Source organism: Engraulis encrasicolus, chromosome 2 (genome assembly GCF_034702125.1).
Source record: "Engraulis encrasicolus isolate BLACKSEA-1 chromosome 2, IST_EnEncr_1.0, whole genome shotgun sequence".
NCBI classification, from domain to species: Eukaryota; Metazoa; Chordata; class Actinopteri; order Clupeiformes; family Engraulidae; genus Engraulis; species Engraulis encrasicolus.
In genome coordinates, this window is record NC_085858.1 from 32,646,169 (window position 1) to 32,658,583 (window position 12,415).

Here is a 12,415-nt window from a genome sequence, read left to right on the forward strand (position 1 = left end):
CACAAGGGAAAGTTCACTGGTTTACAAATTTGTGCAAAAAAAGAAAGGTAGGTCAGGTAACAGAGTGACCATAACGTGTTAGTGCATGCTTAAGTGATGGATGGCTTGAGTTGAGGGTATTTGCTACTATCCTTAAAACGTCATGTATTGCATATTACCAGTTCTAGCATTTTAACATTTCAACATTGAAACAATTCTGTGAAATACTTTGGAACTTACGGAGGATTCTCCCCCAAGGCGTGTCCTTTATGTTGCAGCACCATATCAGTCCCATATATATTCAGCATCCTGTAGGGGTTCATAGACACCAGAATGCTCCCAATGTATGTCTGATAGGAGAATGGGAAAAGACATGTTAACTTTGTGTTGCACTGTGACTTTTCAAATTCAAAAGCACAAAAACAAATTTTGTGCAATTTGTGTTAAACTAAAATACTTACGTAAATAAGGTCACGTTCAAACCTGCTCTTCAAGTTTATTAAAACAGCCCCTTCATGTAGCTCCCTGGTGATGAAACCAACTTAATACATCAGTATGTCTTAATCTCAAAAAAAGCATGTAAAATGATGCATCATATTCACAGTTCGATTAAAGCGATCATAAGGGCGGGGTTATAAGTACAAAACGACAATGCGTTTTCAAAGACTGCAGCACTAATTACTAATTTATTTTTGAAATGGGGTTGTTCGAGGTGAGATGAATTTCCCAACTGGCACTGGTGGCTTTAATCAGCTGTTGAGGTCTAATAAACAGATTAGTCTTCTACCCATCTTGTACAACAGTGTCAAGAGGCACGCTCCTACCTATGCCTATAGAAGAGCATTAAAAAAACTCATACGGTACATGGAAATACATACGGCTAGATTAAGGCGCCAGAACGTCTGCAAATGACGCAAGATTAGGCCCGGTGCCCCCGTCAAGCTGTCTAGATAAGAGTTCACCATGCGCTTACCAGTTCCCATGAGGGCGGGCTTCTCTCAAAAAGCGATCGTGTGTCAACACTGCCCCCGTTGACAATGTCGTGGATTTATCTCCATGCTCCGTGACTAAAGCACGATTCATGCTGTTGTTGATCTCCTTACTAGCAATCAGCTAAAGTCCAAGCGCATGGGACTCGGAATGACAGATGAAACTCTCTCATGATTAATTAAGGCCCACGCGCCAGGTAGAAGACACAGCAGACCTGAATTCATCAGTCACACCCCCTAAAACAGTGTGCCAGATAGCCTACACTATGCCACATTTCCTGCTGTCTAAATCTATACGAAATGTTGTACAAATAAGAATATTTCAAATCTTTTAAAAGATAAGGCCTCAGGTATTCCTACACTGATCAAGATCCGAAGGGGATCAAAGGGTTGCCCTATATTCTTCATTATATTTTGTTATTATCCTATGTTGGGCATGTCCCAATGATCAAATACATTTTCTAACATTTTAATATAGAAATAAATAAATAAATAAATAAATAAATAAATAAGCAAATTAATATCGACTCCAGAAATGTTCCCTTCAGGAAAAAAAACTTACTCCAGTTGTGTCATATCTTCAATGCCATCCTCTAAAGCCAGTTCCCTGTATCTCATTGTGGGAAGACTGCGAATGGAGAACATCTGGAAAAAGAGCAAAAAAAGATTTCCTTTGTACACAATAATTGAATAAATTGCTTAATTGTTTTATATTTAAAATGTCTATTTCAAACATCACTTTATCCGTTACATTGATCAATGCAAGAAGTCTCCAGTCCAGACACATTTAAAAACAATGTTTGCCATCACCACACAACTTAAATAGGTAGATATGACTTGCTGACCACAACTTGTGCAAGATACCTTATCATACCACCTTCCCTGAGGCTCCCCTTCCCTCTCAGGTACCCAATCTGGTGGTTCCCCTTCTTCCTCTTGGCCACTAAAAAAGGGAATGCTAGGGTCCAAGAGGTCTTCATCTCTGTACATGGACCACTTGGAGAGATTTTGCACAGTGCCATGAGGGAGGACCCTCTCTGCAGCCCAAATGTCTTCGGGCTGACCATCAATCGCATGTTCTCTGGACCAGTGTTCGCCCGGTTGCAACCCTTGAGCCTCTGGTGGCACAGCATACCTTCCAAATGGGTCTAATGGTGAGCCACCCAGTGAGAAACTAGAGTTCTGTAAATTGGGGTTCATCAAGGCGGTGGAAAGGTATGGAGAGGTCTGCTGAGATTTGGTGAGGTATGACATGTCAGGAATTTTGTATCCTTTCTGAAGGTTGCCCCTCAATGAAGCCGTCATTTGTGCCGCACGCTTTTCTTCTTCAGTCATTGGTTTCATATATGACATGTCAGGAATTTTGTATCCTTTCTGAAGGTTGCCCCTCAATGAAGCCGTCATTTGTGCCGCACGCTTCTCTTCTTCAGTCATTGGTCTCATATATGACATGTCGGGAATTTTGTATCCTTTCTGAAGGTTGCCCCTCAATGAAGCCGTCATTTGTGCCGCACGCTTTTCTTCTTCAGTCATTGGTTTCATATATGACATGTCAGGAATTTTGTATCCTTTCTGAAGATTGGTCCTCAATGAAGCCGTCATTTGTGCCGCACGCTTCTCTTCTTCAGTCATTGGTTTCATATATGACATGTCAGGAATTTTGTATCCTTTCTGAAGGTTGCCCCTCAATGAAGCCGTCATTTGTGCCGCACGCTTTTCTTCTTCAGTCATTGGTTTCATATATGACATGTTAGGAATTTTGTATCCTTTCTGAAGGTTCCCTCTCAAATTAGCCGTCATTTGTGCTGCACGCTTTTCTTCCTCTGTCATTGGTTTGAAGTAAGACATGTCAGGCATCTTATATCCCTTTTGAAGATTCATACTTAATGACCCCTTTATTTTTGCTTGCCGCTTTTCTTCTTCGGTCATTGGTTTGAGATAAGTGCTTTTTGTTATCTTGTATCCTTTTTTGAGTTGCATGGTCAACGCAGTGCTGAACTGTGATGAGGACTCTTCCTTTTCAGCTGGTTGATCAGGATCAACAGAAAGAGACCCATCAGGTAACTTAAATTTAGCGCCTCGAAGGTTGGCATTTAAAAGTGAACTAGCCAAAAGTTTTGAAGTTGGCGGTTCATTAGGGGGCGGCCTTAGTGATCCATCAGGAAGCCTATAATTAGCTTTACGGAGATCTGCATTTAATAGAGATTTTGACATCAACATTGATTGTGTAAATTCCTCTTCAGTCTGTCCGTAAGGTGATCTCAATGACCCCGGCATTTGAAAGGATGCCCCTCTGATATTTGGATTGCCCAGTGCACCCGAAAGCCCTGCAAGTCCCAATCTTCCAGGACTAGGTTGTGGTGGGCCACCAAATTGAAGGGGGGAGGTGTATGAGGCCTTGCGTAGTAATGGGTTGTTCAGAGCACTTCCAAGGTATGGATTTGTGGGATCCGGTCCACCTCTCTGAAAAGGTGAGATGAATGAAGCACTGCGCAAATTGGGATTCTGCAACAAGGCATTACCCAACATAGGATTACGCTGATCTGCCTGTGACACTGCAGGTGAAAATCGAGAGCCAAATCCCCCCAAAGGATTTGTCAGTGAAGCATTTCGGAGATAAGGGTTTTGCAGTGCATTTGAAAGCCCCATAGGTGACTGTGCTCTGGACATAGCTGGCGAGGGAGCCCTTTGCAGTGGTGATATATAAGAGGCATTTCTCAGTAGAGGGTTTTGCAAGGCACCAGCAAGACCAAGAGGTGAAGCTGCTTGCTCTTGCTGTAGCATCTCCTGGGGGACAGGTGATGCAGCCCTTTGAAGAGGTGAAATGAAAGAGGTGTTTTTGAGACGGCCAGCAATACCAAGGGATGCCTGTAAGTTCATTTGCTGTGGGTACATCTCCGGTTGTGGAGTTTGTGGTCTTTGCAGGGGTGATATATACGAGGCCTGCCGTAGCTGAGGGTTTTGAAGGAGGGAATTTGAAAAAAGAGAGGGTGATGTTTGCTCTACAGTCTGATCCATCATTTCTTGAGACACAGGAGTGCCAATGGGTGGAAATGGTGATCTAAAAGAAGCTCGTTGGAGGTTCTGATAAGGCAACCCACTCGAGAGCATTGAAGCAGAAAGGCCTGCAGGAGAGGCAGATCTAGCGGGAAGCGGGGAGCCAACAGGCGGCTGAGGTGACAGCGGTCTACTTGGTGCTTGCCTCATAGCTAGTTCTGAGGGTAGCATTCCACCTTGGCTTAAGGGAAGCTGCTGTGGAAAAGGAGATATCTGTTGTTGAAATGGAGATTGGGGCCCTTGTGGAGGATACTGGGGCATTTGTGGAAGAGACTGAGGAACTGGCTGAAAAGATGGAGACATTTGTTGCTCAAAGGGAGTTTGCGGCATTTGCTGCATGAATTGTGTTTGCTGAGAATATGGAGACTGCGGTCTCGGTTGACGAAATGGAGAGGGGGCAGCCTGCTGAGGGTAAGGTGACTGGGGAAAAGGTTGAGCGTAAGGAGACTGGAGGGGACGCCCTGCTCCCCTTAGTGACTGTCTCATAGATTGTGGTGAATTTAAAGCTCTCACAACAGGACGTCCTCTTCCCACAGGTTTGTGAAAACCCCTTTGACTACCTCGGGCCCCTGCTGGTAAAAAGTGCTTTGAATCTCTGAAACCTGGAGGTCGAGAACCTTTCCTCACTACCATGACTGGCGAAGAGGTCGGTGACCCTTCAAGTGATCCATGTCTAGTATGAATGGAGGATCTGAAAGGGGCAACATTTTGCATCAATGGAGACTGACGACTTCTTCTACGTGTGAGAGGGTTACCTGTTGTCGGCTTCACAGCTCTCATTGGCACTTTGGGACGACCTACCCCCCGCAACCTGCGTGTGGATGTACGGGTGAGGAAACCCTCAGGCTGGGACATTCTGTTGGACATTCTTGAAGGTGATGGAGAGATGGGGCGGCCAGGTGGAGATGGTGACCTCGGTGACATGCGTGATAGACTTGGGGATGAAGCTCTGTATGACAGTCGGGAAGGAGGAGGTGGTGGACTGCTTCCTCGCATTGATGGCTGGGGTGATGTTGGTCTCCTAAAGGCTCTTGGTGGTTCTGGGGGTCTTTCGGAAAATCTTGAAGGACCTCTCGGAGAGAGTGGGGGTGGGGATCTTGGTCTCATGGTTGCATGGGGAGATGGTGGTGGACTTATTTTTCTAAAGGATCCACGTGGTGAGAGAGGAGGGCTTTCATAAGGTCTACTAAAACCCATTGGGTCTCTTCTTGGTAATGGTGATAAAGGGGGAGGTGATCGTCTAGAGAGCGGTGGCGATGGCCCTCTTCTTGACATCTGCGGAGATGGAGGGGGGCTGAATTTTCTTCTCTGGACTGGTGAGAATGGTGGTCTTTGGGCATTGTTATTAAACGTCCTGCGAGACATTTGAGATTGTGGGCCAAACCTTCTCACTGGCCTCGGTGTAAACACTGGTGCCATTTCCATTGCTGACATCACAGGTGTGGCTCTGCCCGGCACCATGCTTACCTGTCTACGAAGCAGATGTGGGGACTGAACTGGAGTGAACTGAGTTTGGAGCATTGGGTCAGAATATGGTTGAGGACCAACCATGCTTGGGGCAAATTGTCTCGCTGACAATATTGGGGATGGGGGGGCTGAAAAAGCCATAGGAGCCACTGCTCCAAACGATTGTCTGTTTGGGGCAAAGGACAATGACATTTGAGGGCTAAGTGGCCTTACTTGTGGAGCAGGCGCAAAAACAGGTGATCTGCCGAGTATAGGGCTTCCAGGTAGAGAGCCCCCAGGCACAACAGGGACATAAGGTATAGATTGCTGTACCATTACAGGGCTTACAGTTGGAGACAGTGCTTTCTGGCCCATCACTGTTGGCTCTGGAAGCACCGTTGGTTGTGGAAATCCCACTACTGTCTGCGGAGGAAACAGCGATTGGGTGTCGTACTGTAGGCCCACATCAACAGGCATTTCAGAATCATTCAGAGCAAAGTGAGGTGAAGGAAGATTTGGTACGTCTATTCTTTCTTTCCCAAAGAGCTTCACCTGAGGTCTTGGAACCCTGAAAGGGTCTTCAATGCCAAAGCCATCCGAAGTGAAACCTGCTAACTCATTATTGTAAATCTGTGCAGCTGGGTCTACTTGATCCATCATGGTCCCTCCTGCCATTGCATATTGTGGCTCTGTGACCACGGCACTAGCATACATAGCTGAAGGGTCAGCATAGGCTGTAGACATCATCTGCTGTCTAGGCTGAGTTGCATAAGTCACTGGCATCATATTAGGCTGAGTAGCATATGTCATAGACATCATATTAGGCTGGGGAGCATAACTCACAGGCATCATGTTAGGCTGAGTAGCATAAGTCCCAGGCATCATGTTAGGCTGAGGAGCGTAACTCCCAGGCATCATGTAAGAGCTTGTTACATCTTCATTTGGATAATACATCCCAGCCGGGTCATTAAAGTAACCCAAATCTTCAGGGTACATGCCATAATCAAAATACTCCATGCCACTCCCATAGTATCCCAGATCATCCTCCATATAATATGGATCATCATAATATTCAAGACCATCATCATAAAATGGATAATCATACATCTCATCATACCCATAGTCATCATAATACATCCCATCATCATAGTATCCATATGGTCTGTCATAGTCCCCATAATAGTCCTCTTCATAATAATCATATCCGTCATCATAAGGACCGTAATATCCACCTTCGTCTTCATAGTATCCATAAGGGTCATCGTAACCTTCATCATAGTAGTCCCTGCCTCTTCCATAGCCATCATAATAGCCTCCCTGGTCATAGTAATCATCCTCATAGCCATACATGTATTCGTCATCCACATAGCCATCATTGTAGTAGCCTTGGCCATACCTGCCCATGCTTGACCTATTGTGACCCCTCCTGCCCAGTTCTCCCCCAGTCTTTGTTGAAATGAATCTGCGTGTGAGCCAGTTGGCTGCCCCTGCGATCTTCCCCAGCACCCAGCCCCTTTTTTGAAAGCCAACTTTCTGTTTAAACTTGCTTCCCGGCCCTGTTGCTGCCTTGCTGTCTTTTTTAAGTCCTCCAAAGCCTGTCATGAGTTTAGAGGTACCCTCCAAAGGATTTTTGCCCAATGGGCTCTTTCCTAGTCCTCCAAATAGCTTGCCAACCCCTGCGTCTTTCTTCTTGTTGCCAGACAGACGCATGAAAAGCCTAGAGGTAGTTTTCAACCCCTTTTTTTTCTTTGGAGGTGGACCTCCTAACTTACCAGCCAATCCAGTGACAGCATCCTGTTTCTTTGCAGCGTCTGCAGCAAAGCCCTTCATTTTACCTAGGTTAAGATCTTTGCCTCCTTTTGTCTCTTCAGGTTTTAACGCGGCAACTGCTTTCGATGTCGCCTTGATGTTGACTCCACGTTTACCCCCTTTTTGTGGCGGTGGCGCTTTCCCTCCCTTCGCCGCTGCCTTGCCTTTGCCTTTCTTCCCCCGGTCATCCTCGCTCAACTCCTCCGATTCCTCCTCGTCTAACTCCTCGCTGGTCAGCAGGTCAGCATCGGAGCCTTCCTCCGACTCGCTGGCAGGCTTTTTTCCTTTCCCCTTTCCCTTCGCTGGCTCCGGGGCTTTCTTTGCACCTTTTTTTGGTGGCGGCTCCTCCTTTTTCGCAGCCTTTTTTGGTGCCATTTTGTTTTGGTTTCTTTTTTTATCCCTTTGCAAACTTTGTTTCAATCTGAGTCATTCTGTCAGAAATTTCACAGATCAGTCTGCAAGCATGCCAAAACAGAAAACAATATTATTGCCATGAGGATGTGGTCCAGTTTATATTGATCCCGGCATTCCACAGGCAGAGGAAACTAAAGTAGAGTGAGAAGAAAAGCACATCATTTAAGTGAAAACTTAGCTCTTAATGAAATCCAGGTCCACTTTTCCTTTAGGTGGAGTGCTAAACAGATGTCACTGCCAAGAAAGAATTCCAGTATACACAGAGATGAGCAGGTAATCCCAATTCACAAATATCCCATTGTCCAAGCTGTAGCGTTGCTTTTGGCAGGAGATTTTCCTCCCACACAAAGAAATTCTCTGTCTGTCACTTCAGGGGCAGGTATCCACAAATGTCAGCATCTCTTTGTCACAGGCAAACAATGCTCCTCCTTTTGCAGCGACGATAGCACTCCAGTTACAATAATGTCCTGCAAGCGGCCGAAAGCAAATTCCTGCCACTGCTCTGCAGGCATGTGTCTGAAAGTATGTGAGGAGTCCCTGTTATAGTTGCAAAGGGCACCTTAATGTATCAACTATACTGACTTAGAGTAACTTTATCTGTTTGGCTCATTCGTGTATAAATTATGCAGGTTGGCTGAGCTGTTACTAAACTGTGTCTGAGAAGCATATCCGAAGAGGAGCATGCATATAGGCACTGATCGATCAGACCGCAGCTCACAGTCTCCACCTCTTCCACCAGGTGAGTACGACAGACACCCCAACAAAATCAGCATGAACAGTAACAGCAACAGTTATAATAACAGCAGGCATTCATACTGAAACTGTAAACTGTCAACAAAATGGCACTGCTTGCATTGCGCCAGCATGTCACACTGTTTGAGTTGTATGGCTATCTTGACAGGATTCTTAACACCTTTCCTTTCGCAAAATGTGCGCTTTGCATAAAATTATATTGTTTTAGCAATGATTCACACTGCTGGCAAATGGCGCTGCACAAAAGGGTAGTGAATTATTTGGCTTCAGTCATGCGCTAAAAATAAGTGCATGAATTTATTATGTTCCTTAATGAATGAAATTCTACACTCCGTTTAGCTTCAAAACAGTGTTGTCTTTAACGTGTTCCTTGTAAGCTGATAGCATCTAATTGGAGTAAATGTCAAACATATTTAGGTTTGTGAAGCATAGCTGTATGGACATGGCTGCCAAAAGTTAGTTGTTTTATTGTTCACCTGTGGCATGTGTGTAAAAAAGAACTACAACCGCAAAAACAGTGTTCTACTACAGGCTTCTAGTTCAATTTTCTCCTGAAGTATTGTATTTAAAACCATCACATACAGTACAGTTGCTGCATAAAAACCAGTGACTTAAGTAGTACTTGAGTGATAATTATCTAAATAACCTACAGTAGTGAAAGCTTTCATTACATTTAGCAGACGTTTCGTATCCAAAGCGACTTACAAAAGGACTAAGAATTTGGGGCTTGTTCTTTCACATATATTTTTGTCAGTTGATAAAAAGTTATTTTGTGAGTTACGACAAGGTCTTCATTATAAGTGCTTACTGGTGTTTTGCTCATAATCTTGAAGCTGACAGAACCTGTACCCAATACTTATTATAAAAATGATGTAATAATTGTTATGTTAATCTCTTGTCATGTTAATCTCTTGTCTACCTCAACTCACAGAATGTGTTTTTGCACAATTGTTTTTTATTTTCCCTCCCTGACTATTACCTGTGTTATATGGGTCTTGAAATGTGCATGTGGGCATTTTGTGTATTTATGTAAGCTACGTGACATCTTCATTTCCCCCCAGGAATCAATAAAGTTACTCCTCTCTACTCTCTCTCTCTATTTAAAATAAATGGTTTGCATTCAGAAATCTAAACCAAAATAATTTGGAGAAACTAGAATGTACTAAAAAGTACCTATAATAACTATCCTTAGAATGTGGATTTACTGAATGTATAATTTAGGCATATGTTGAGAGAGTGTAACGCTCAATTACATCGCTGTGTATTACAAAACACTATTGCAAGAATTCCATGCTGATAGAGGAAAATAAAACTCCACTTTAGAATGACAACAGTTTAGGTTAACCAAGAAACTGAAACGCTGAACTGGACAAAAAAAATCCTGTAGATTGCCCGTTGATCTAATCTCGTAATAGGATTGAATGTCATCTCTGTCATATATTTTGCAGTCACAAGTCATAGCGGGGGACATCAGCAGTGAGATCAGCTCTGGCTCCTGTCTACATGCATCAAAGGGGACAATGACAAGGCACCTTTGTGACGCTCACGGGGGCCTTTCAGGGAAACCGCTCATGGATGAAGCCTCATAGAGGAAAATACTGTAGGCTACACCCATTTAAGATGGAGTTGGCAGCTGACAGCTGTTTGTACAACTGGCATATTACTGTACATCATTAACTGTGAAATTGAATTGTCAATAATTGTGAAATTGTCAAGTGAATTGTCACATTAGGTGAGGGAAGCAGTTCTCACACACACAACATAGCTGTATGTTCTTTTCGAGGTGTTCAGAGTAATAAATAAGTTTAAACATGTTTTCAGAGTGGTTCTAAATGTGCCAAGCAGCCCAGCAGGGCAGGTTCTGAAAGTGTCGTTGAACTGCTGAGGCGAAGACAGACGGTCATAATGGCTCAAACCCTAAATGAACCTCTGCTCCGGTCCGCAGCATTCACCGTGGCCAGGCACCTGTGTAGGGTTACAGCCAGGAGGCACATGGGGGAGCCGACTTGGGTTTCAGGGCCTTTGTTTTGTCTCAGTGCTGTGACCCCTCTTCAAATTTAAATATGTGTGGCTGTCTGTCTATGTTAACATGTATGTGAGATGTGCACACAGAGCACTACACAACAAGGTGATTTGTGTGTGTTTTTTTATATGAGCTGTGAATACATAAATCATTTCATTTACCTGTTTCTATTCCTCAATGTTATTTTGTGAGAGAAACTTTGTGATGTCATTGAGGCCTTTAAAATTACATTTTTACATCACTGGATCATGCTTCTTATTCCAAGTATCAAATTACATCATTCAGTTGTTATTCCGCCTGTGATGGCCAGCTGTCCTGTGCAGAGCTGTTCTGGATCTACATTCAGGGTACTCCACCATACTATCATGACAATTTCAGTATTTTTGCTCTTTATTTTTACATTATTGTATGTCCTTTTGCTTGCTTTGCTTTGAAATGATGGCTGGCGCTTGATGTACGCATGGTATTTTTTTCTGTCTTCTGCTGTTCAAGTCAGTCTGTGAAGTGTAGAAACCAATAATGTTTAAACTACATTTCCCATCATGCCCGGCCCATTGGCAACTGACACACAGGAGTCTGGTATCCAGTGCTGCTCTATTTGTACCAAATGCACTGATTGTATCTTACTCTACTCTGAAGTGGGCCAAAGGACCAAACGGTTTGCAGCGTTCAATGAAGTTGCTTTGCACAAGGTTCATTTCAGGCTGTCCCTTTAATATTGACGATTATTATTTAAAATGAAGATTGGGCTTTTATATGGGAAATTCCATACACTGAGGGTGTCATGCGCATCAGTGACACCACAGCTATGCGTCAATTTGAAGAAATATTTGTGTTGTGTCAATTAAAAAAAAACATAATTATGCCAAGGATTGGCGTTTTAGTTGAAATGCTATTTTGACTGTCTCTAATAAACATGAAACTTTCATGTATGCATGCTTGGTATTATGAAGCTTTCCAATGAAGACCAAGTACTGTCAATGCCAACACAGTAAATTCACTTCTTCTGCCTACTGCCAGCATTACAGTAATAAGTGCAAAAAGATATTTTACGCGAAACACACATTTGTTTCAACAATATAAACTGAGAACAGAAACACATACCATATTGAGGACACTTATATTAAGAATCTCTGTTAAATATCATAAATCTTTGATTTCCTTCTGGATCAATAAAGTATCTTTATGATGCAACAGTGTTCAGGTAAGGCTCACTGCTAGCCTTTTATAAATACCATGATAGGTAGACCTCCTCTAAGTCCAGTGAAACTCAGGTTTTTTAGGCTGGTCCAAGTTGCAATAAACACACATGGCTTTGTTCGACTATCTTTGCCAGAGCATTATCCAGCTATGTATTTTTATAAAGCCTGAACAATGCATGTAGAATCTATACAGTACCTTGTTTTTTTAGTAGCATAGCCTATTAAAATGCAATTGGGTATTTATGACTCTGAGAAACACTTTACAGTTGTGTCCTGTATGGCTTCAGCAAAAAAACAAGAACAGTAGAGCATTAAAGTACATGTAGATAAAGGTTAAAAAAAATGAGAATGGATTAAATTTGTGAACTGAGCACTATCACACGTTCATACTGCCACATTCACAATCAAAAGACTTTCAACACACAGAAATGAATACCGGTAAATAAATACATCTAATTTATGAATGAATCTCCATGAACAATCTGCATCTAGCTCCTACCCCTTACCTCAGCATCCTCAATCGTCATGTTCAATCGAGTTTTCCAACAAATCTAGAGGGAATGCAAAGAGGACTTCTCTAACCCCAGTACCTCACACAGTATGGACTCATTCATGGCTCTGTAAAACCACTGGGGTCTCGACCACCCCTCTTAAACCTCCTTTTGTGTGGGCAGTGGTAAAATATAGCTCACCAGTCCACCCGCACAGTCTGAAAGAATGACTGCAGCCATCAGCCATAGGTG

General features: G+C 43.3%; 2 protein-coding genes across 2 annotated transcripts in view; both read right to left on the reverse strand.

The window, feature by feature from the left end:
- myo15aa (myosin XVAa) overlaps nucleotides 1–1,613 on the reverse strand; it is a 63,904-nt gene extending 62,291 nt beyond the window's left edge. Inside the window, exons 1-3 of the mRNA XM_063186788.1 lie at nucleotides 1,531–1,613; nucleotides 441–504; nucleotides 220–329 (exon numbers count right to left, since the gene is read on the reverse strand). Of these exons, the coding sequence (XP_063042858.1) occupies nucleotides 220–329; nucleotides 441–504; nucleotides 1,531–1,613 (257 nt within the window). The remainder of the gene's footprint in view (nucleotides 1–219; nucleotides 330–440; nucleotides 505–1,530) is intronic.
- Nucleotides 1,614–5,265: 3,652 nt separating this feature from the next.
- LOC134464213 (unconventional myosin-XV-like) lies at nucleotides 5,266–7,655 on the reverse strand. Its single transcript, XM_063217690.1, has 2 exons — nucleotides 6,589–7,655; nucleotides 5,266–5,338 (listed from the first exon to the last, which is right to left on the reverse strand). Exons 1-2 carry the CDS (start codon nucleotides 7,653–7,655, stop codon nucleotides 5,266–5,268), a joined length of 1,140 nt encoding a protein of 379 aa, XP_063073760.1.
- Nucleotides 7,656–12,415: the final 4,760 nt, after the last annotated feature.